The sequence below is a fragment of the Rana temporaria genome, chromosome 6 (genome assembly GCF_905171775.1).
Source record: "Rana temporaria chromosome 6, aRanTem1.1, whole genome shotgun sequence".
Classification (NCBI taxonomy): Eukaryota; Metazoa; Chordata; class Amphibia; order Anura; family Ranidae; genus Rana; species Rana temporaria.
Window position 1 is genome coordinate 13,735,902 of NC_053494.1, and position 25,597 is coordinate 13,761,498.

The 25,597-nt window shown below is 46.2% G+C and overlaps 2 protein-coding genes across 3 annotated transcripts in view; one reads left to right on the plus strand and one right to left on the minus strand.

Annotated features, from left to right (window-relative positions):
* The first annotated feature begins 499 nt into the window (after positions 1–499).
* On the plus strand, positions 500–16,410 carry TUFM (Tu translation elongation factor, mitochondrial). 2 transcript variants are annotated; one of them, XM_040356266.1, is made up of 11 exons: positions 500–598; positions 2,677–2,714; positions 5,011–5,173; positions 7,344–7,510; positions 7,599–7,703; positions 9,329–9,493; positions 10,305–10,437; positions 12,823–12,927; positions 14,379–14,530; positions 14,637–14,756; positions 16,062–16,410. In XM_040356266.1, exons 1-11 carry the CDS (start codon positions 559–561, stop codon positions 16,230–16,232), a joined length of 1,359 nt encoding a protein of 452 aa, XP_040212200.1. In that variant the 5' UTR covers positions 500–558; the 3' UTR covers positions 16,233–16,410. The 2 variants fall into 2 exon arrangements, with proteins under 2 accessions (XP_040212200.1, XP_040212201.1); XM_040356267.1 differs by having other exon boundaries at positions 5,014–5,173.
* Positions 16,411–20,195: 3,785 nt separating this feature from the next.
* The window catches only part of LOC120943137 (cyclin-dependent kinase-like 4), a 46,100-nt gene continuing 40,698 nt past the window's right edge, over positions 20,196–25,597 (minus strand). The window contains exon 10 of the mRNA XM_040356268.1: positions 20,196–21,044. Coding sequence (XP_040212202.1) covers positions 20,943–21,044 — 102 coding nt within the window. The 3' untranslated portion in view covers positions 20,196–20,942. The remainder of the gene's footprint in view (positions 21,045–25,597) is intronic.

Consider the following 25,597-nt stretch of genomic DNA (forward strand, 5'->3'; position numbering starts at 1 on the left):
CAGGATGTCCCCCCAGCATGTCCAGCACTGACAGGATGTCCCCCCCAGCATGTCCAGCACTGACAGGATGTCCCCCCAGCATGTCCAGCACTGACAGGATGGCCCCCCAGCACTGACAGGATGTCCCCCCAGCATGTCCAGCACTGACAGGATGTCCCCCCAGCATGTCCAGCACTGACAGGATGTCCCCCCAGCATGTCCAGCACTGACAGGATGTCCCCCCAGCACTGACAGGATGTCCCCCCAGCATGTCCAGCACTGACAGGATGTCCCCCCCAGCATGTCCAGCACTGACAGGCTCCACACTTCTATTGATCAGCCATATTATCTCCTATGGCCGGATCTGGAGGTCAGGGAGGGGTCATTGTGGGATATTGCCAGCATGTCCCCACCCCACACACCCCTGCAGGAGTCTATCAGTGGGCGGAGCCACAGGAGGACGGCGGGACATTCAGCCTCCTGCGACACGCCCATCACGGCCGCCATCTTGGCGGTGGCAGCCATGAGAGGTCGCTGAGTATTTCCTGTTCCGGGTTGTCACTTCCGTACTCCAGCAAGATGGCGGGACGCGTGGTGCTGTCTGCATGCCGTTCTACCGGTGAGAGGAGGCGGTAGAGGGAAGAGGCGCGAGGGGAGGGTGGCCCCCCCAGGCTAGAGGGTTGGGATGGAGGAGGGGGGTCACGCCCGGGGGGCTCCCTGTGTACAGGGAAGGTCATTTATGGGGAAGGTCACTTCAAGAACCTCATAGAGAGAGACTGTCACCCCGAATGACCCTGTGACCTAGTGTTGTCACCTCGTCACTTCATATCCCGACACAGATGAATGTTTCACCTTCTGGGGCGGAGTGATGTCATCATTACATCCAGTGCATTAAATTACCCCCCAGATTCTGGAGAATTCATCTGTGTTCGGGGATACGGGGGGGGGGGGGGGGACAACCGTACTGTACCCCCCCTCCATACTGTGACCCACCTTTCATCCTGGGTACCCCCCCAATATACTCTCACAATCCTCCATTCTGTGAAGCCCCCACCTTTCATTCTGTGACCCCCTCTTCATCATGTGTACCCCCAATATACTCTCACCACCCTCCATACTCTGACCCCCCTCTGCCACCTTTCATCCTGTGTAACCCCCCCCCCCCAAATAAACTCTCACCACCCTCCATACTGTGACCTCTCACCTCACTGACATGTGTGCCCAGAACACACCAAATATCTCTATCTTCCCCACACTCTGTCCCGTGTGCCCCCTATACCCCCCCCCCCGGGCATTTGTCTTGCACCCCGTCCTGCACTTTCCCCACCTTCTGTCCTGTGTGCCCCACCCTATACCACTCCTCCCATACCCTCTCCGTCATTTGTCTTGCACCCCACCTCCACTGAGTACCCTCCTATACGCCCCCTCCACTCTCTACAACATATACCCTCTCCAAACCTATACACTCCACTCCTTCATCCCATGCCCCCCCTATATATTCCCTCCTCGGTCCTGTACCATCTTTACCCTCCTTCATCCCATGCCCCCCCCTATATATTCCCTCCTCGGTCCTGTACCATCTTTACCCTCCTTCATCCCGTGCCCCCCTATATCTTCCCTCCTTGGTCCTGTACCATCTTTACCCTCCTTCATCCCGTGCCCCCCTATATCTTCCCTCCTTGGTCCTGTACCATCTTTACCCTCCTTCATCCCGTGCCCCCCTATATCTTCCCTCCTTAATCCTGTACCATCTTTACCCTCCTTCATCCCGTGCCCCCCTATATCTTCCCTCCTTGGTCCTGTACCATCTTTACCCTCCTTCATCCCGGACCCCCCCTATATTCTCCCCACCCTTATCCCTGTAGCATCCTTGTAAATCTCCCGATCATTTGTCCTGCAAACCCGTATACCCTCCCCCTCCTTGGTCCTGTACCCCTCCATATCCTCCCCCCCTCCTCTGGCCCCTCACCATATCCTCCCCCCCTCCTCTGGCCCCTCCCCATATCCCCCCCCCCATGGTCCTGTGCCCCCCTCCCCATATCCCCCCCCTTGGTCCTGTGCCCCCCTCCCCATATCCCCTGCCCCCCTCCCCATATCCTCCCCCCCGGTCCTGTGCCCCCTCCCCATATCCTCCCCCCCGGTCCTGTGCCCCCTCCCCATAACCTTTCTCTCCCCCCCCCCCCTTACCTTGGTCCTGTGCCCCCTCCCCATAACCTTCCCCCCCCTTACCTCGGTCCTGTGCCCCCCTCCCCATATCCCCCCTCCCCCGTACCCCCCCCCCTCCTTGGTTTTTCCTCCTCTGTCCTGTGCCCCACCCCATACCCCCCCCCTCTTCGGCACTGTACTCCTCTATACCTTCCCCTTCACCCCCCTTATACCCTCCCCCCTTCTTTGGTCTGTACCCCCCCCTTATCCTCCTGCCCTCATTCCTGTAGTATCCCCTGTAGAGGTATTAGTACTGCTGCCAGCGGACACTTCCATGGTGCTGGGTAGCGGTTCTCCTGCTCTGGTTTTACCCGCCGGCCGATAAATCAGGACAGAGCCAGTGAGATATCGGGTGGCGGGTGAAATTAGAGCAGGAGGACCGCTACCCAGCACCATGTTGGTGTCCACTGGCAGCAGTGCGGGTAGAAGGATGGGAAGTGAGCGGGTCACAGACACCCCAGGACTGATCAATCTGTTCTTTGTGTATTGCAGTGCTCAGCAGGGTCCCGGCTCACGGCCTGCGCATTTCTGTAAGTATTTCACGGATCCTCTCGTTTCTGAAAGATGGAAACTGTAATATGGGACCGGGGGGGCCTTTTGCTTGGCTAGGAGTGTCTGACCGAAAAAGATTGTCTTGTCTGCTGACGGGGGAGGGGGGACACCAAAGTTTACCAGGGCAGTTTTTACATTTTTTTTTTTTTGTACACATGCATTTTTTTTTTGCTTGAAATTACTGTAAACCCCTCAACAGATACATTTTTTGAAATCAAACGCCCTGGAGAATAAAATGGTGGTAGTTGCATTTTTTTTACGTTGCATGGTATTTGCGCAGCAATTTTTTAAATACATATTTTCTGAAATAAAAGTACACTAAAATGATTTTTTGTACAAACAAGCAATATTCTATTCATTTTTTTAATTTGGTAAAATATGGAGTTGCGGGGAACACATAAATACCAAACATGTCAAGTCTTAAAGTGGTGTTCCTACTAAAAAAAAAATATATTAAAATTCAACAGCTACAAATGCTGCAGCTGGTGACTTTTAATAATCGGACACTTACCTGTCCCAGGGTCCAGCAATGCGGGGGAACGAAACCCCCGCTTGTCTCCCCCTCCTCTCCGGCGCCGGCATTGTCACTGTGGGTGCCTGGCTGTGGCTTCACTGTGACGTGTCCCAGATGATTGCGGAGAGGTGAACTTACTTGCGCTGCTGCGATGGCCCAGGAGGAAGTGGGAGCTGGAACCCTCTAAAAAGAGGGTTTCCGCACCCCCCCCCCCCCCACCAAAAATGACATGCCAAATGTGGTATGTCAGGGGGTCATCTTCCCTGGAAGTTCCATTGTTGGGTGGAACTCCACTTTAAGAATGCACCCCCTCCACCCTATAACCCCCCCCCCCCCCATACCCTCTCCCTCCTTCACCCAGTACCAGCCTATACGACCCCTCCTCCACCCTGAATCCCCCCTTCTCCACCCTGAATCCCCCCTTCTCCACTCTCTACACCCTATAGCAGTGATGGAGAACCTTGGCACCCCACATGTTTTGGAGCTTCATTTCCAATGATGCTCAACTACACTGCAGTGTAGTAGAGCATCATGGGAAATTTAGTTCCAAAACATGTGGGGTGCCAAGGTTCTCCATCACTGCCATATTCCCTCCTGGCCTCTCCCCCCCCCCCCTCCCCTATACACTCCCCTCCTTGGAATCGGGGGGGCGGACCAGCTGTGAGCTTGTTTTATCCACTCGTCTCCCATCACCATGTTTATATATGTAAATTGGTAGACGAGTGGTTGAACTTTGCTTTACGTTTCCTTTAAATCTGACCCCCCCCGGTTCAGTCTCGCACAGCAAGTCGGAGCTGTCTTCATTTCCTGGCTGGAGGATATCCAGCATCATCTAGCTCTTTGCTTGCATCAGGACCTGAGGAGTACTGAGAGTGCTTTGGATGTATTCAGGAAGCTTTGTACGGCATCCTGTCGGCCTCTCCCACCATCCTTCATTTGCCTGCATTACATAAAGAAGTCCGGGTAGGGGGGGGCGTGCACCGCCGGTGGCCCCCGGAGCTGATGTGCGGGTACCGCCGGCACCCGCAGATCATCACCGCCATTACTAGTAAAAAAAAAAAAAATGATAAAAATATTTCATAGTTTGTAAACGCTATAAGTTTTGCGCAAACCAATCGATATACGCTTATTGGGATTTGTTTTACCATTAAATATGTAGCAGAATACACATTGACCGAAATTGATGAAGAAATAAAAGACATTTTTTTTTCATTGGACATGTTTTTTTTTTTTTTTTGCAAAATGTATCTTTTTTTTATTTTTATTTGTTTATAGTGCAAAAAATAAAAACCGGCAGAGATGACCAAATTCCACCAAAAGAAAGCTCTATATCAGGGATATGCAATTAGCGGACCTGCAGTCCCATCATGCCTCTGACTCTGGGTGTCATGCTTGTGGCTGTCAGTCTTGCTATGCCTCATGGGAATTGTAGTTCTGCAACAGCTGGAGGTCCGCTAATTGCATATCCCCGCTCTATATTGTTGGGGGGGCAGGGCAGAGAATGTATATTTTATTTGGGTACAACGTTGCGCGACTGCTCAATTGTCAGTTAAAAAAATGAAAAAACGCAGTGTACCATATCGCAAAAAAAAATGGCCTGGTCAGGAAGGGGGGTAAATCTTCACAAAGAGATGTGGTTAAAGTAATCGGGGGGGGGGGGGTGTAAGATCATATTTCTATTCTCAAGCTCCCTGTGTTATCCTTTTATACCTTGTAAGCCTAGTGAGCGTCATTTCTCTTCCCCCCCCCCCCACCCTTAGCAGACATGGCCAAGCCCCGCGGCCCGCTTCTGCCCACTGCTGTACAGGAATTACGCCACGGATGTCAAAAAGACCTACACCCGGGAGAAACCACACGTCAATATCGGCACCATCGGGCACGTAGACCACGGCAAGACCACGCTCACTGCCGCTATTACCAAAAGTAAGTGCTGAGCATATGCCTGACTTGCGCCAACGCTGGGCTTTGTGTATGAAAGGGTAACTGTCCGCTTCCCCGAGCAACCATTGTCCTTCAGTGGAGGGATCATTGAACACATGAAAACTTGAAAATCTATCGCCACCTAGAGGCTTTTATAGTGGTACTACAACCTAGAAAATAGAAGCTTTCCTGAGCAACCATTTGTCCTTCAGTGAAGGTTGCATTGAACATGTTTTCTTACATGAAAACCTGGAAACGGTTATCTATCGCCACCTACAGGCTGAAAAGTGGTACTACACCTTATAAAATTGGTGTATGTGTATGTATGTATGTGTATATATATATATATATATATATATATATATATATATATATATATATATATATATATATATATATATATATATATATATATATATATATATATATATATATATATATATATATATATATATATGAAGAACATGTGGTACATAAGACATTGTAAGGAAATTACTTATGTTCCATAATTGCTTTTAATTTACAAAAAATAAACACCCAGTGACGTTTTTTTTTTTTTGTCATGGTACAGCTTTCCATAGGTTCCTTCTCCTATATATCCCCCTGCAGGGGGGAGAAGACGGTGATTATTGCTAGCGGCTATAGCAGCCAATAGCGATAATTGCAGATAAAACCTGGCATGCTGGTGGTAACCAAGTTGCTTGACTGTTCAACTTGGTACATTCAGCCTGCCCATACACGGTTTGAGTCAACCGATACTTGCTGAACCGGTCGAGATTCGATCCATGTATGGCCTGCCTTAGGATTACCGTACAATCAACTAGATCAGGGATATGCAATTAGCGGACCTCCAGCTGTAGCACAACTACAAGTCCCATCATGCCTCTGCCTCTGGGTGTCATGCTTGTGGCTGTCAGTCTTGCTATGCCTCATGGGACTTGTAGTTCTGCAACAGCTGGAGGCCCGCTGAACTAGATTGTCCAAGACTATATAATATGAAGACTTCTAATCACGTAGACCACTAAATAATTGTTGGCATCTCTATAGGAGATCAGATTTTACATGCATGGTGAGCTTTCACACTAATCTGTTGTTTTTTTCTTGAGCTACTGACCTGAAACAGCCATGGAGACCTGGAGTTCTAAATTGAATTGTCCTTGTTCAGGGTCAGAGACACAGAGCATTTCCAATAGAGGTTAGCTGTAGTAGTCCCTACTCCCATATTGTGTCATCACAGGTTCCCTTTAGTAAGACTGTACAAAGTGCACTTGATGTGGTCATAGGGCTGAAACGCCCAGCAGCCTGTGCTTTCACTTTGGTTAGACCGAGGTAAATGCTCGTTGGTTGCAGTGGGCTACTGTAATTGAGTTGCAGCATAAATTTGCCTTGCATGCATCCAATATTTAATACATTTTATATATATATAGCATTTATCGGCGTATAACACGCACCCTAACTTTAAGAGGGAAGTTTCAGGAAAAAAACTTTCCCCAGCCCCCTGCGTATAACGCACAGTTTACCCTCTATTTTCAAGGTAAAAAAGTGAGTGTTATATGCCATTAAATACAGTGTGTATGTGTGTGTGTGTATATATATATATATATATAATATAACAAATTATATTTCGTATTTATCGGGTTATTGCGCGCTCCAGCGTATAGCACGCACCCCTAAAGTGGACCAGCATTCCTGTAAGAAAACAATTTAGTACTTACAGTTTTGGTGTCTTGCGTGGCGGCCTCGTAGGGTCCGTCTGCGGCTACGGGTGTCCTCTTCGTCGGGTCCAGCGTCCTTCTGCGGTGTCCTCCCCGCTTTCCCGTGCCGAGTTTGAACACTGAGCCGGCATATACCGAGCGCAGTACAGTCGGGCAGGCTCGGCTACTCTCGCGCTTATGTCCTGTACGTCCAGGACGTGAGCGCGAGAGGAGCCGAGCCTGCCCGACTATACACAAGTGTACTGCGCTCGGTATATGCCGGCGCAGTGTTCAAACTCGGCGCGGGTATCGGCGTATATCGCGCACCCATGATTTTGCCCTGATTTTCATGGCAAAAAAAGTGCGCGGTATATGACGATAAATACGGTGTATATGTGTGTATATGTATATGTGTGTAAATGTGTGTGCATGTAGCATTTCTTTACCCAGTTAATGTTAATCTGCTTGTCTAATTTCAGTCCTGGCAGAGGCAGGCGGGGCGAGGTTTAAGAAATATGAAGAAATTGACAACGCACCCGAAGAGAAGGCTCGCGGTATCACCATTAATGCTTCACACGTAGAGTACACCACAGCCAACCGCCACTACGGGCACACTGACTGTCCCGGGCATGCCGACTATGTCAAGGTGGGTTTCTTGTGTTCATCTCACGTTAAGCTTTGACATGAGTATCTTCTGTGGTCGATACACTAAAGGTTGGCCTCCTTTTGTGCAGAATATGATTACCGGGACATCCCAGATGGACGGCTGTATCCTGGTGGTGGCAGCCACAGACGGGCAGATGCCACAGACACGGGAACACTTGTTGCTGTCTAAACAGGTAAGACTGGGATGCCTATTTGCCGTACACAAGAGAGAATCCCACTGGTGAACTGGGCTGTCCTAAATGCCTATGAAAAGTCCAGAAAACAAGTATGGAAGCCTATAAAAAAAAAAAAAAAAAAAAATCCTCATAGGGTTCAACACTTGAGAGCAGCCTGTTCCAATACGAGAAGATACTCTGAACGATGGGGAAGAAGGGGAACATCGCTTCCTAAGTGTAATTTTTTAAAAACTCTTCATTAGTCAAAAGTAATCAACTCGCAAGTATAGAGGAAATCGCACTTCTAAAAACATATAAGTCCCGCTGTGAACTTCTGGGGTGATCCTGCTTTGCAATACAAATCCCAGTATATATCCCATAGTTTGTAGACGCTATAACTTTTGCCCAAACCAATCAAAATACGCTTAATGGCTTTTTTACCAAAAATATAAAGCAGAATACATACTGGCCTAAATATTTTTTATATATATATATATATATATATATATATATATATATATATATATATATATATATATATATATATATATATATATATATATATATATATATATATATATATATATATATATAATTTTGGCAGAAAGTAAAAAATATAATTTTCTTTCAAAATTGTTGGCCTTTTTTTATAGCACAAAAGATATAAAACCCAAAGGGGATCAAATACCACTAAAAGAGAACTCTCTATGAGGTGAAAAATTACATAAATGTCATATATGTACAGTGTTGCATGACTGCAGAATTGTCAGTTAAAGTAACGCAGTGCTGTATAGAAAAAATGGCCAGGTCATGAAGGGGAGTAAATCTGTAGGAGGTTAAAGCGGATGTCCACTCAAAAAAAAAAAATTAAAAGCCAGCAGCTACAAATACTGCAGCTGCTGACTTTTAATATTAGGACACTTACCTGTCCTGGAGTCCAGCGCCGTCCGCAGCAGAGGACGAGCGACCGCTCGTCACCCTGCTGCTCCCCCCTCCATCCACGGTGAGGGAACCAGGAAGTGAAGCTCTCCGGCTTCACTGCCCGGTTCCCTACGGCGCATGCGCGAGTCGCGCTGCGCCCGCCGATTGGCTCCCGCTGTGTTCCCAGAGCACAACGTGGGGCGGACGGGATGTCAGAAAAAACCTGTCTTTTGCCCGTGACCTGTGGCCGGAAGTGGGTGCAAATGCCTGTCTTTAGACAGGTATTTGCACCCCCCTCCCCCCTGAAAGGTGTCAAATGTGACACCGGAGGGGGGGGAGGGTGCCGATTAGCGCAACTTCACTTTAGGGTGGAGATCCGCTTTAAATTGGGCCCAAATCCCAGCACATGAAAATACAGACCAATGTGTTCTGGCTTCCAGTGACTGCTCTCTGTAGTAGGTCGGGGGGGTTGCACAGAGCTATACCAAGACTGCTGGCCTGTCCAGAGTAAAGATACTCTTTTGCTTAAATAGAAGGCAGCCCCATTCCAGAGTAACTGTATATATATCCTACTGCTTTAGGCAGAAGTGCATGTTGATCCTCCCTGTCGGGTTTCCTATCAGGATATCCATATCGTAGATCAGTCATAGTTCTATCTGTAGTACTTTGTATGATTATATCCATAATGTGGACTGTTCTGCATTCTCTCCTTCCTTTTGCAGATCGGGGTGCAGCACATGGTGGTTTACATTAACAAAGCAGACGCCGTCGATGACAAGGAGATGCTGGATCTGGTGGAGCTGGAGATCAGAGAGCTGCTGACAGAATTCGGATATGATGGAGAGAATACGCCTGTGATCATCGGCTCTGCGCTGTGTGCTCTGGAGGTACAGATCTAAGAAAAGCCCATCTCGGGGGGGTGGGGCCTTATAGAGGGCATTTGATTATTTGGTCCCGAAGTACATCTAGCATGAGAAGTATAGAGGATGCACCGCTGATCTTCTGAAAATATTTGCTGCCTGGCTCTTATGCAGATGAGGAAAGTAGGAGTAATTGGGAGCCATTGGCTCCTGCTGCTGCTATCAAATCCAATGACGCGGGGTCAAGTCCTACATTCGGCGTCAAATGCTGGACTTGGTATGGTAACCCCCGGTAGAGCGCTTCTCCTAGGGGGTTGTACGATGCAGGGAGGAGCTGCTGGGGTACCCCAGAAGAGGAGGATCGGGGGCACTCTGTGCAAAAGGAATTGCACAGTGGAGGTAAATGTGACATGTTTGTTATTTAAACAAAAAACATGAAGCTTTACAATCACTTTAAGTAATAAAAACCCAGCATGTTGTGTTTTTTTTTCTTGCTGTCCCCTCTTATCCCAGCAATCTAACAGGAAGTTGGACTGCAGGTGTCTCAATTGTAGAATTTCCCCTTACCGCTTTCTCTGGGGATAACTCTGACACTTGGGACTCCCCCCTCTCTTTCTCTCCCATTAACGGGTAGGATTGAGGAATGAATGCATTGAGTACCAATAAAAACTTTATGGAGGGTCCACGTTTTTCCTACCCCAGTATAATGTAGTAGAGGGGGTGGGCCCAAGACCGATCTTAATATTTTCTAAAATGATAGCTCAATTGTGTTTGGTTGCTAGGGGCATCAAAACCACTTTTTTGACGTATAATGAGCCAATTTGTGTTTATTCCACAGAACAAGAATCCAGAGCTTGGGCTGAACTCCATTATGAAGCTCCTGGATGCCGTGGACAGTTACATTCCTATCCCTACACGAGAGTTGGATAAACCTTACCTGCTGCCGGTGGAGTCTGTCTATTCCATTCCAGGTATAAGGCTTCTTCTCCGCCAGGAGCTGTTCTGCAGATGCAATTTCAGATGCGCTCTATTAGTCAATCCTCATGTTTATTGGGTTTTGCAGAACTATATCGGTCTCTGACCTTTTAACCACTTGTCGACCAGTGACATGCTGGTACGTTACTGGACTTTTGAGTATTATGGTTTTTTTTCAACCGGTGGTTGGCTTTCTTGTAAAAGCAACCCTAGTGGCTAATTGGCCAATGGATTGCTTTTATTCTTGTACAAAAGGTTTTATTGAAAAGTTACATTCAACAGTGCAATACGGATTTCTTTTATAAGCGGCGGAATGGGACTTAACCCCCCCCCCCCCCCCAGATCATTTCTATGGTCTGAGAAACCAGAAGCGATGATACTTTTATCACTACTGGTGAGTACCTGTCACTGCCTATTGCTGTCGCAGGGCATATTTTATATGGAACAGAACCGATACTCCAGTGATTGTCGTTGCCATTCAGAGTACACTTTGCATTTTCTCAATGAATGCAAACCTTCTGATTAGATGAGGTGGGGTTTGTGATGTTGCCTCTCGCTTTCACCTCATCCAATCAAGGCATGCTTTGCATTAATTGAGCAAGTGTGATAGTTTCTGTGTTCACTATCCAGCAGGACAGGTGTCGGCACAGGACCCTCAAAGTAGCGGCATTCAGTGTAGTAGATATGCCTACTTCAATGATTTCCAGCCAGGAATGGAACATGCATACTTATGTTGATCCAAGCTGGACCAATGTAACTATGTGAATATATCCATATTTGAAATTCAGCTTTTATCATGAAGAGAAGCTGATGCCCCATGCACAGCCTTGGACTAGGGTCCAGAGGGGATCCATAAGGACGCAAGCACCTGTTTGTAGACTAAGGCCCCTTTCACACAGGGCATATTAGTAATTATCCGCCCCGTGCACCTCCGCTGAGCCGGCGGATGACAGGGCGGTCCTCACACACTGTGCAGGGACAGCCCTGTCTTTTCTCTGCTCTCCCCTATGCGGGGATCGGATGAACACGGACCGTCTGTCCGTGTTCACCGGATTCTATCCGCCAGACGGATAGAAAAGTAGGTCTTTCCTCCGTCGCACTTTGGCGGGTCGGATGTCAGCGGGCATGTCACCGCTGACATCTGCAGCTCCATAGAGAAGCACGGAGCGCTTGTTCAGGTCCGCCTAAAAAACTGACAGGCGGACCTGAACGGGCCCCCCGTGTGAAAGAGCCCTAAGGCTGGATTCACACCTATGCAGTTTTAGTGCTTTTTTGCAGATTTGCACTACAGTCCATTTAACATGGTTTCCTATGGAACACATTCTGTAATGCAAAAAGCACTAAAAATGCATAGGTGGGAATCCAGCCTTACACGGGTCCCTTTTTTTTTATTTATTTTTTTGCAGGTAAATAAAGATGCCTTTTATTTAGCCTGTAAAGCGTTGCACAAGCGATCAGCAGATACAATCTGACAGGAGAATCGATGAACTAACACGGCGCTCCACAGCGCCATTTTAGTTCACTGAGAACTACAAGCTGACAGCTGCAAAGGATGTCGGGGCTTGTAGTTCATTCATTCAGAGCTGTGTAAATGAACAATGTGGTCGGAGCCCTGCACGGCAGCACTGATTTAAAAATATGACAGCTAGTACGGGGAATAACTTTCCGTACTACTGTCACAGGAAAGGGGGGGGAATCGGACAGCAGCTGCAGCATTGAGAACATGTTGCATGTTCCATACGTCTTTTTAGGTGTACTCGTCCTTTTTAAAGTGGTTGTAAACCCTTTACAACCACTTTTACCTACAAATAAGCCTAGATTAAGGCTTACCTGTAGGTGCTTGAAATATCTCCTAAACCTCCATGATTTAGGAGATATTTACAAAAATTATGGGAATTGATGTCTACGGTGCAGGCACACTTTAGCAACGGCGATCGTGCCGTTCATAAAGTGCGCGGGAGTGACATCAACATGGCTCTGGCCAATCACGGCGCCGGAAGTAACCCCCGGGGAGAGATGTCGGCCGCCCGAGCAGTGTACGAGGACAGCTGCGGGGGCTTCGATCTGAGGTGAGTATTGCATTATGAGCTAGTTTAAGTGGGTTTACTTCCTCTTTTAAGATCAGTTTTTAGCTTTAGGCAATTTTTAAGTCCGGTCATGTAAAATAATTACATATGGAATAGTCTAGAACTCTAGATGATTTTGCAAATTACATTTATGAGGTCATATAAGGTGTGCATTGAACACCATTGTTTTTACTTTTATATATTTTGCACAGTAAAGTGGCTGACTTGACTCCTCAATTAAATAAAAATAAAATAGTGCTTGGTGAAATGTTCACACCTCTCAACTCCTAGTCCATGATTTGTTTTGGATTGCAGGCCGAGGCACCGTGGTGACCGGAACTCTGGAACGGGGTACAATTAAGAAGGGAGATGAGTGTGAATTTGTCGGCCGCAGCAAACACATCAAATCCGTGGTAACAGGTGATCCTCGTAGTTTATCTTTGTTTATGGTGAGGCATGTGTGTCACTGGCCAATAATAATGGTCTGTTCGTCTGAGAGAGGGTTGCAGGGATGGGGGAGCCATTCCCAGGGATCATCCATCTGCCCAACCAACTCTGAGTGCCGACTCCATAGAGGTCCTCTGGCACCTTAGACCATTCTCATTCCAGGACTTATTTAAAGGATATGTATATTTTTTGTGATTCAAAGTTTGTTTTACTTCTGCTTCTTCCTTCTCATCTCAATAGAGTTGCTTTCAGGGCTACTTTTTTAGACAGCTGTAAAAAAATATCTAGGATTTTCATGGCCGCTTGCAACAGAGGTTCTGTAGACCTAAATCATTCCCTCAGACAACCAAAAACAACAAAGAAAGGTGCTACTACCCCAGATTAATGAAACTCCTCCTGAGCTGTCGGGTGCAGGATGTGCAGTTGTTCAGCTGCCAAAGTGATGAATGGTTAAAGGACAATCTGCAACTCCATACACGCTCTTAAATCAGTCCGAATTTATTGTATCTCCATAAAAAAAATACAGCAGAGGTAGACGCGTTTGAGCCGCAACCGCTTCAATACAGGGCACTTTTAGCCCCTTCCTTCCCAGGCAGATTTTTCAGCTTTCATAGCTGTCGCATTTTATTTATTTTTTTGGACAACTGCGCGGTCAGGCAATTCTGTACCCAAACAAACCTCTTTTTAAGACGGAGCTTTCTTTTGGTGGTATTAAATTGCCACTGAGTTTTCTTTTTTTTTTTTTTTTTTTTTTTTCTCCTTCACTGATATGCGCTGATAAGGTGGCACCGATGTGCACTGATAGGCAGCACTGGTGGGTGTCGCTAATGGGATTGCACTGATTATCGGCACAGACCTCCCCCCTCAGGAAAGCCACTTATCAGTTCTCACACACTGTCAGCGTGATTAGAGGAATGCCGATTAACCGGCACTTCCTATTTACACTGTGATTGGACACGACTGATCACATGGTAAAGAGCCTACATATCTTCAGTCTCGGGGTTATACAGGGAGCGCAGTGCTGAGGTCTTTTGTGTTATGTTTATAGTGTGAGGCCCGTTATCAGGCTGACATTTACTGTTTTTTTGTGTTATTGCAAAACGTAACAGAATAAATAAATGAACCTATATCATAGGCTCTTTACCGTGATCAGAGAAGCGGTGTGTCCGAGCGACACCTCGCCACCGATCGCCGTGCTGCGTTTGCAAGCGGCGTGTTGTGAAGGACATCATGTGACAAACTACGGCCAGGCTGTCATTTTGCTATAAGCCAGACAGGATGAGGTTAAATAATCTCAGATTTTTACTCCTACACCGAATTCTGCATCAAATGTTCATTTCTGTGTGTGTTTTGTTTTTAGTTGGGGTATAGCTTATGGACATGACCAATGTCGCTCCTTGGTAATGCTAAAATATATTTTGCAGGTATTGAGATGTTCCACAAGAACCTGGACCGAGCAGAGGCCGGGGACAACCTTGGGGCTCTGGTCAGGGGGCTAAAGAGAGATGATGTGAGACGAGGAATGGTCATGTGCAAACCCGGTTCAATCAAACCTCACCAGAAGGTCCAGGCCCAGGTACCCTCCATAATTCCATAATATATTCACCCCTCATTGTATTTTCAGCATCTGAATGCCTGCATCATGCTGCCCTCTGCTTCAACGGTAACATCTGTTTTTTTAGGTTTACATCCTCAGCAAAGAGGAAGGAGGACGTCACAAGCCTTTTGTCAGCAATTTCTTACCCGTCATGTTCTCGCTGACCTGGGACATGTCGGTCAGAATCACTCTACCCCAAGGAAAGGTGTGTGAGGCTTCATTCATTTTTATATAGTGCCGGAGGCACCGATGCTCTGCTACCACTAGGATCTGCACAGCCCCGTTCAGGAATTAGAGATTTGGAGACACATTACATGAGACCGCTGGAGATCACGTCTACAACGACCCCCTTACTAATTGGTGATCCCACATTTGTGCTCCCTAGGGCTGATTTCCAAAACTAGACTTTGAGGATGAATTTTTGACGTTTCAATATGTTTGGAAGTCAGTGTTTTTGCCTGCGTCCACCGTTAACCACTTGCCGATTGCTTAAAGCCGTTAAAGCGGGAGTTCACCCGGAATTTTTTTTTTAACATTAGATTGATGCTCATTTTGTGAAGGGGAATCGGGTGTTTTTTTTTAAATCTAAGCAGTACTTACCGTTTTAGAGAGAGATCTTCTCCGCCGCTTCCGGGTATGGTCTTCGGGACTGGGCGTTCCTATTTGATTGACAGGCTTCCGACGGTCGCATACATCGCGTCACGAGTAGCCGAAAGAAGCTGAACGTCGGTGCGGCTCTATATGGCGCCTGCGCACCGATGTTCGGCTACTTTCGGAAAACCGTGACGCGATGTATGCGACCGTCGGAAGCCTGTCAATCAAATAGGAACGCCCAGTCCCGCAGCCCATACCCGGAAGCGGCAGAGAAGATCGCGCTCTAAAACGGTAAGTACTGCTTCGATTTTAAAATAACCACCCGATTCCCCTTCACAAAATGAGCCTCAATCTAATGTTAAAAATTAACTTTTTGGGTGAACCTCCACTTTACTTGATCTGGCACGTACTTGATCCATGCCTAGTTTGGTGTGTATTGCTATAGTGTTTTTGTTTTTTTTTCCTCTTGGGAGGGGACATGTGATTAGCACAGGGCCAATCGGCACTGTCCAGATAGAGGGTCAGGGGTCATGCAGCCTCATAGGACAATTGGGAGAAAATAGAAACCCCTCCTACAAGTTTTTTTTTGTTTTTTTTTGTGGGTGGTGGGGCTTTAACCAGACACTGATAGAAGTCACAAGACTGCTAAATACTGCTAAGAAAAGGTATTTGGCAGTTTATATTTACTAAAATTGCATTTCCATGTTCTGTGTACCGTGGGAGATAAGATATAGTGAATGCAGGGTGCTTGGTTTAGTTATACTTTAATGCAACACTCGTTCCGGGGTGGTAGAAGACATTAGATGTGACTAGTCCGTAAAGATTTAACCCTAAGTTATGTGTGCCGTGAAGATTGCACCCCTCAACTCTTATTTTTTTTCAGATCTTGGAGTAATGACTTTCTCCTCTCTTGCAGGAATTGGTTATGCCAGGTGAGGACACCGGTCTAATGATGACCCTCCGGCAGCCTATGGTCCTGGAAAAGGGTCAGCGGTTTACCTTGAGAGACGGAAACAAGACTATCGGCACTGGAATTGTAACAGACATCCTGGAGATGAAAAAAGAAGACGAGGAGGGGTGGAATTAATCCCTTCCCCCACACATGAACTTATCCGGGGGGGCAAGAGATTAATGATTGCAAGACAAACATCGGCTTGTTGTAGCACTTATAACTCCTTCTGTCGTCCTGATCTCCCCTACGTCCTGTGTAATATTCTCCTTATCCCCAATAAAGCAAGTGCTGCCCCCTGCTGGTTGTGGAGTTACAGGATCACTCTTCTGATTGGAGGCTCTTACAAACAGGGCTATATCCTTTAACAGTTTTGTCATTAAGAATTTTGTCATGTAGACACATCAGGATTAAGGCTGGGGTCACAGGAGAGCATTTGTCAGTGCTTATTATCTGAATACTGTATCATGAAAATTTCTGACTGCTGCATCAGTTCAGTGCAGAATTGTCACATGCACAGCAGTTTTGGGAACGTACCCCCCCAACCCGGTATATCTTGTGTGACCCCAGCCGCATTCATTGTGTCATAAATCATGTTCTGTTAGTGGTGACCCCCCAGCACAGAGGGAGTGCAGTCACTGATGTCTTTGCTTTCAGAGCAAAGAAAAGTCCCATATCGGCAATCCATGGTCTGTTTTCATTTTTTTTTTTTTTTATAATAATAAACTGTTATTTGAACTGTAATTAATTCTGGAGTCATTAAGCTTGTAAATATATTAAACAAGGACTGATCACGCTCATAAGTTGTACAAAAAGCAATGAGACAATTGCAGATAACCTTTGGACTCCAGTGGGTAGCTGTGGTTGGTTTTGCCTCACAAGTGAAAAGAAAGATTCTTCCTGATCTCACAAGGGTAGTAATTGGGTAAATACCCGGAATCGAAACCTTCTCATACTACCCTTAGTAATTGGCTCTGTATCCACAGGTTAGATCAGTGTTTCTCAACTCCAGTCCTCAAGGCGCCCCAACAGGTCATGTTTTCAGGCTTTCCATTATTTTGCACAGGTGATATGATCAGTTTCACTGCCTTTAATTACCACAGCCGTTTCAACTGGGGGAAATCCTAAAAACATGACCTGTTGCTGCGCCTTGAGGACTGGAGTTGAGAAACACTGGGTTAGATGACCATTCCACTCCTGAAGCTTTTCAACTGCTAACTTTTGAAAACACCCTTCACCTAGGAGGGCTGAATACGGACCCCAAAGGGGGAGTTGGCTGTAACTCTAAAGAAGCTTTAAAGGCTAAGTTTACTTTTTTAGAAAAAATAATAAATGTGGTTGCTGTGATCAATGGATACTGTACTCCAGGGGTGCCCAACCTTTTGAAGAGCAAGGGCCACTTGAGCGACTTGGTAACCGCTCGCGGGCCACAATGAGCGGAGCAGGTAGATGGCAGCCCACTCGGCTCTATAGAGCCCACTCTTCTCTCAGCACACCAAACTGACAGGTAATAGAAGTCTATGGCTCAGTGCAGGTAACCCGCAATTGTTCTTCTCTTCACCTGTGGATCAGTTTGAAAGCAGCCCAGTAACCCCTGCAGAACACATATGTCCATATATACTGTGATTTCAGCAATAAACTTACCTAACAGTATTCTATTTAATTCCATCCCAGAGCAGGAGGTCGTGGGCCACATCAGAGGGCTCCGCGGGCCACTGGTTGGGCACCCCTCCTGTACTCCAACTAAATACAAGAGCTGCCCCATCTTATAAGGAAAAAAATAAAAATAAACCTGATGCAGACCTTTTTAAATTTCACATTTAATCTGTAACATTTTATTCTACTGGAAAGGCACACGGGATATGGTAATTCCATTTCTAGGTCATACAGGATGAAGACACCAGTGTTCATTGGGTACCAAGAGCATTGACATGCAGCTACTTATGGCAGCTAACCAGCTTTAAGTTTGAAGAAGCTTAGAAGTTATTAAACAAGTCCGTTCACCCAAAAGTGAAGTTTTAGTTGCAGGTTGTGGCAGATTCTACGTCCTAAGGAACTCCAGCAGCAAGCTCTCCCTGCCATAGTTCTGGTTCCACCTGCTCTTGGATGTTCCCAGTTTATCCCCCATACTCCAGATGCAGAGGTTGATAGGGCTTCCTTGAGCAGTGATCCATTGCTGATAAGTTTCCACAGACACCAACTTCGGGCTAGATTCAGGTAGCCGGGCGCATTGTTACGGCGGCGTAGCGTATCGTATATACGCTACGCCGCCGTAAATCAGAGAGGCAAGTGCTGTATTCACAAAGCACTTGCCTTCTAAGTTACGGCGGTGTAGCGTAAATGGGGCCGGCGTAAGCGCGCCTAATTCAAATGAGGATGAGGGGGGCGTGTTTTATGTAAATGGGTGGTGACCCGACGTGATTGACGTTTTTTACGAACGGCGCATGCGCCGTCCGTGTACATATCCCAGTGTGCATTGCTCCAAAGTACGCCGCAAGGACGTATTGGTTTCGACGTGAACGTAAATTACATACAGCCCTATTCGCGAACGACTTACGCAAACGACGTAAAAAATTGAAAATTCAACACGGGAACGACGTCCATCCGTACGCCTCATAGAAACAGGAGCAACGTTACACCGGAAAAGCCTTACGCAAACGACGTAAAAAAATTCCGCCGGGAGCACGTACGTTTGTGAATCGGCGTATCCAGGGCATTTGCATATTCTACGCTGAAATCTACGGAAGCGCCCCTAGCGGCCAGCGTAAAATTGCACACAATTATACGCCGGCGTATTCAAGTTACGTCGGCGGAGGAAGCCTATTTTTTCAACGTATCTGCCTTTGAGAATCGGCGTAAAGATACGACGGCGCAGATTTTAAATTACGCCGGCGTATCTGGAGATACGCCGCCGTATGTTGTTGCTGAATTAATGCTGGGGGCCTATAACACAGACCGTTGCTTCTGATCTTCCTAGCTCCCGCAAAGTGGGTAGTGCCTTACCGTCCTCCCATACAGCACCGAACCACTTATTATGTGTGATGATGTCAAAGGGGAGTGGACCACACAACCAGCGATGAATGAGGATTAACTTCAAGACAAAGTAAACCCATCGATTAATCATTTCAAGAACGGCGTGGCCAGGCAGCGGTTGTAGCCAGACGTGGTCTCAGTGAGCTCCGCCGAAACTCTGTCAAATTATCCTAAAGATCCACTTAATATTGCTCCAAAATAGGCTCAACGGTAGTCGGAAGGTCCCCGGTTCCTCACCATACCTTTATCAGTCGGCTTGTCCTGCGATGTCAGCCGCTAAGAAGCAGAACCTGTCCCGGTCAGTGAACCTCATGGTGCCCTGGCCACATGCTCTGCAAAGGAACGGCACAGGGAGGGGGCAGAGGAGTTGTTCTCTATGCCACTCTCCTCGGATCCCATAGCCTCCTCCAGCACCCCTGACGACTCACCCGGTGGAGGATCGGAGGCAGATGACACAGTCCCCCTGGAGGAATCGGCCGGCTCGGTCTTTACATGGGACGCAGTGAGCACTCCAGGGGAGGTCTCTACTAGGCCGCAGGGCCCCACGAGTCCCAGTGATAGTGAACCCACACTGAGGGACATCTTCGCAGTAGTAACATCCTGCAACCTCTGTATAGCAGCACTCACTACAGAGATTAAGACCCCTTTCACACTGAGGAGTTTTTCTGGCGGTACAGCGCTAAAAATAGCGCTGCTATACCGCCTTAAAAACTACTGCACTGCATACTCAATGTGAAAGCCCGAGGGTCCGGTGCGATGTGTCGGAAAAATGTGTGCCTTTTTTAGTGCGTTTTAGGTTCGATTTCAGCCCAAAATTCAGGCTGAAATCAGACCCGAAACGGCGAACCAGCACGCACCGGACCCCTGCTGTGAGCCGCATGTGGCGACGGTGTGAATCCGGCCTAAAAGCCAAATGATTATTGTCAATTATGGATTTCCCAGGTGTGGACAATTGGCTGGCAGACTTCGTCAGCTGACAATGTCTGGATCTGGGTGAGTGGTCCCCATACCTGGAGTGTCATAGGTATGCTGTGGACCTCCAGGTTCAACAATAAATTGAAAGAACAATTGAGGTTTACCAGTTGATTGAATTAGTAAATGGTAGATTAGTACTTATGGTTCTTGGTTTTCAAAATATCCTGAGAACTGAAAAAGGAAATCTAACAATTTTAGAGAAAGACGTTACTAGCAGCAGTATCCATGTTTCATGACAGGCCCCAGCTTTCACCAATACATGAAGACTATGGGTAGATCCACATTTACTTCCAGGTATGAGAGGGCTGGTCTTCGTGTTCAGTGCACAGTTGCCTTATCCTTCTACGTATATTGGATGTGGAACTACAAGGCATATACAAGGCCTTAAAATAATAGGACAGGAGAGGTAATGTCTTGGTTTAAAGGAGATCCAATGATTTAGGATGATATAAGGGGCGGGTCCTCCTCTTGAGTGGCCCATGGAGAACATTGGATGGATGTAAATTAAACTCACTAACATGAACTTCTTTCCGTAGTGAACCGTTGAGTTGCCCCATGGACTATTGACATGTGTCTCTAATAACTGTTGTATCCTGAGGTCAGAAGGGGCATAAATTGAAGAAGCCCCTTTAACAAAACAAAACCAGTGAAGAGTCACAGAGAACAGAGAGATCCTCAGACGATCCCACAGAGTAACGAGTCTTGTAGAAGTCACAGTTCTGTTTTTACATATTTTCTTTTGTGTAAAGTCATCTAAAAATGCTGTCAGTAGCAGTGGCAGACTTCCACTCCAGGGATCACTCTTATGACTTTGAAGCTGACATGAGGTCCTTGGAGCGTCTAAATGTTGGGGAAATGGTCAAACTTCTGTGGACGGGGTTTGTTTTTCCCCTCTGGGGCTGGAGAGACTCCATTTCCGGGAATATGAGGAAGGAGTTGAGTCTGCAGAGAGAAATCACACACATGAGTGGGTCACTAGGATGTCCTGCGGTGCGCCAAGGTCTACATTTTATGTATAATGGTCCAGAGTAATATATATAAACTGACCTGTACAACTATAATCTACTGAAGACTTTCTCAACCAGGGTTCCATGGAAAGCAGGAACAAAGATTGTCTCTGGACAGCCGCACTCTGAACAAATTGTAGCCTTTATTAAAAGAAGGACAGCACTACAAGTCACAGCAAAATAAAATAAAACCTGACTCTGACGCGTTTCGCTCTGAAACTAGTGCTTAGCCATAGCTTGACTAAGCACTAGTTTCAGTGCGAAACGCGTCAGGAGTCAGGTTTTATTTTATTTTGCTGTGACTTGTAGTGCTGTCCTTCTTTTAATAAAGGCTACAATTTGTTCAGAGTGCGGCTGTCCAGAGACAATCTTTGTTCCTGCTTTGCTAAGTGCATTGCCTGCACCTAAATTGTCTGCAACGGAGGATATTCACCTGGGTTCCCACCTGGAGCGGCTACTCCCTTTTCCAGGGTTCCATGGAACTCTAAGGTTTTTCTAGGGGTTGCTAGGGGAGCCTTGAGCAATAAGCAATTCTGCCTCTCAGATTTGTAGTCAACGACACCGGTGATCTTTTTAGTTATCTGTAAAGGGAGACATTCTTCCTTCTTCCCACTGATCACCAATGTAAGGGACATTCTTCCCACTGACCACCAATGTAAGGAACATTCTTCCCACTGATCACCAATGTAAGGAACATTCTTCCCACTGATCACCAATGTAAGGGACATTCTTCCCACTGACCACCAATGTAAGGGACATTCTTCCCACTAATCACCAATGTAAGGAGAATTCTTCCCACTGATCACCAATGTAAGGAACATTCTTCCCACTGATCACCAATGTAAGGAGAATTCTTCCCACTGATCACCAATGTAAGGGACATTCTTCCCACTGATCACCAATGTAAGGGACATTCTTCCCACTGATCACCAATGTAAGGAGCATTCTTCCCACTGATCACCAATGTAAGGAGAATTCTTCCCACTGATCACCAATGTAAGGGACATTCTTCTCACTGATCACCAATGTAAGGAGCATTCTTCCCACTGATCACCAATGTAAGGGACATTCTTCCCACTGATCACCAATGTAAGGAACATTCTTCTCACTGATCACCAATGTAAGGAACATTCTTCCCACTGATCACCAATGTAAGGAACATTCTTCCCACTGATCACCAATGTAAGAGACATTCTTCCCACTGATCACCAATGTAAGGGACATTCTTCCCACTGACTATCAATGTAAGGAGCATTCTTCCCACTGATCACCAATGTAAGGAACATTCTTCCCACTGATCACCAATGTAAGGGACATTCTTCCCACTGATCACCAATGTAAGAGACATTCTTCCCACTGATCACCAATGTAAGGAACATTCTTCCCACTGATCACCAATGTAAGAGACATTCTTCCCACTGATCACCAATGTAAGGGACATTCTTCCCACTGATCACCAATGTAAGGAGCATTCTTCCCACTGATCACCAATGTAAGGAACATTCTTCTCACTGATCACCAATGTAAGGGACATTCTTCCCACTGATCACCAATGTAAGGAACATTCTTCTCACTGATCACCAATGTAAGGGACATTCTTCCCACTGATCACCAATGTAAGGGACATTCTTCCCACTGATCACCAATGTAAGGAACATTCTTCCCACTGATCACCAATGTAAGGATCATTCTTCCCACTGATCACCAATGTAAGGGACATTCTTCCCACTGATCACCAATGTAAGGAGCATTCTTCTCACTGATCACCAATGTAAGGGACATTCTTCCCACTGATCACCAATGTAAGGAACATTCTTCCCACTGATCACCAATGTAAGGAATATTCTTATCACTGATCACCAATGTAAGGATCATTCTTCCCACTGATCACCAATGTAAGGAACATTCTTTCCACTGATCACCAATGTAAGGGACATTCTTATCACTGATCACCAATGTAAGGGACATTCTTCCCACTGATCACCAATGTAAGGGACATTCTTCTCACTGATCACCAATGTAAGGGACATTCTTCCCACTGATCACCAATGTAAGGAACATGCTTCTCACTGATCACCAATGTAAGGGGCATTCTTCCCACTGATCACCAATGTAAGGGACATTCTTCCCACTGATCACCAATGTAAGGACATTCTTCCCACCGATCACCAATGTAAGGGACATTCTTCTCACTGATCACCAATGTAAGGAGAATTCTTCCCACTGATCACCAATGTAAGGGACATTCTTCCCACTGATCACCAATGTAAGGAACATTCTTCCCACTGATCACCAATGTAAGGGACATTCTTATCACTGATCACCAATGTAAGGAACATTCTTCCCACTGATCACCAATGTAAGGGACATTCTTCTCACTGATCACCAATGTAAGGGACATTCTTCCCACTGATCACCAATGTAAGGGACATTCTTCCCACTGATCACCAATGTAAGGAAAATTCTTCCCACTGATCACCAATGTAAGGAACATTGTTCCCACTGATCACCAATGTAAGGGACATTCTTCTCACTGATCACCAATGTAAGGGACATTCTTCCCACTGATCACCAATGTAAGGAACATTCTTTCCACTGATCACCAATGTAAGGGACATTCTTATCACTGATCACCAATGTAAGGGACATTCTTCCCACTGATCACCAATGTAAGGGACATTCTTCTCACTGATCACCAATGTAAGGGACATTCTTCCCACTGATCACCAATGTAAGGAACATGCTTCTCACTGATCACCAATGTAAGGGGCATTCTTCCCACTGATCACCAATGTAAGGGACATTCTTCCCACTGATCACCAATGTAAGGACATTCTTCCCACCGATCACCAATGTAAGGGACATTCTTCTCACTGATCACCAATGTAAGGAGAATTCTTCCCACTGATCACCAATGTAAGGGACATTCTTATCACTGATCACCAATGTAAGGGACATTCTTCCCACTGATCACCAATGTAAGGGACATTCTTCTCACTGATCACCAATGTAAGGGACATTCTTCCCACTGATCACCAATGTAAGGAACATGCTTCTCACTGATCACCAATGTAAGGGGCATTCTTCCCACTGATCACCAATGTAAGGGACATTCTTCCCACTGATCACCAATGTAAGGACATTCTTCCCACCGATCACCAATGTAAGGGACATTCTTCTCACTGATCACCAATGTAAGGAGAATTCTTCCCACCGATCACCAATGTAAGGGACATTCTTCTCACTGATCACCAATGTAAGGAGAATTCTTCCCACTGATCACCAATGTAAGGGACATTCTTCCCACTGATCACCAATGTAAGGAACATTCTTCCCACTGATCACCAATGTAAGGGACATTCTTATCACTGATCACCAATGTAAGGAACATTCTTCCCACTGATCACCAATGTAAGGGACATTCTTCTCACTGATCACCAATGTAAGGGACATTCTTCCCACTGATCACCAATGTAAGGGACATTCTTCCCACTGATCACCAATGTAAGGAAAATTCTTCCCACTGATCACCAATGTAAGGAACATTCTTCCCACTGATCACCAATGTAAGGGACATTCTTCTCACTGATCACCAATGTAAGGGACATTCTTCCCACTGATCACCAATGTAAGGAACATTCTTTCCACTGATCACCAATGTAAGGGACATTCTTATCACTGATCACCAATGTAAGGGACATTCTTCCCACTGATCACCAATGTAAGGGACATTCTTCTCACTGATCACCAATGTAAGGGACATTCTTCCCACTGATCACCAATGTAAGGAACATGCTTCTCACTGATCACCAATGTAAGGGGCATTCTTCCCACTGATCACCAATGTAAGGGACATTCTTCCCACTGATCACCAATGTAAGGACATTCTTCCCACCGATCACCAATGTAAGGGACATTCTTCTCACTGATCACCAATGTAAGGAGAATTCTTCCCACTGATCACCAATGTAAGGGACATTCTTCCCACTGATCACCAATGTAAGGAACATTCTTCCCACTGATCACCAATGTAAGGGACATTCTTATCACTGATCACCAATGTAAGGAACATTCTTCCCACTGATCACCAATGTAAGGGACATTCTTCTCACTGATCACCAATGTAAGGGACATTCTTCCCACTGATCACCAATGTAAGGGACATTCTTCCCACTGATCACCAATGTAAGGAAAATTCTTCCCACTGATCACCAATGTAAGGAACATTCTTCCCACTGATCACCAATGTAAGGGACATTCTTCTCACTGATCACCAATGTAAGGGACATTCTTCCCACTGATAACCAATGTAAGGAAAATTCTTCCCACTGATCACCAATGTAAGGGACATTCTTCTCACTGATCACCAATGTAAGGGACATTCTTCCCACTGATCACCAATGTAAGGAGCATTCTTCCCACTGATCACCAATGTAAGGGGCATTCTTCTCACTGATCACCAATGTAAGGGACATTCTTCCCACTGAT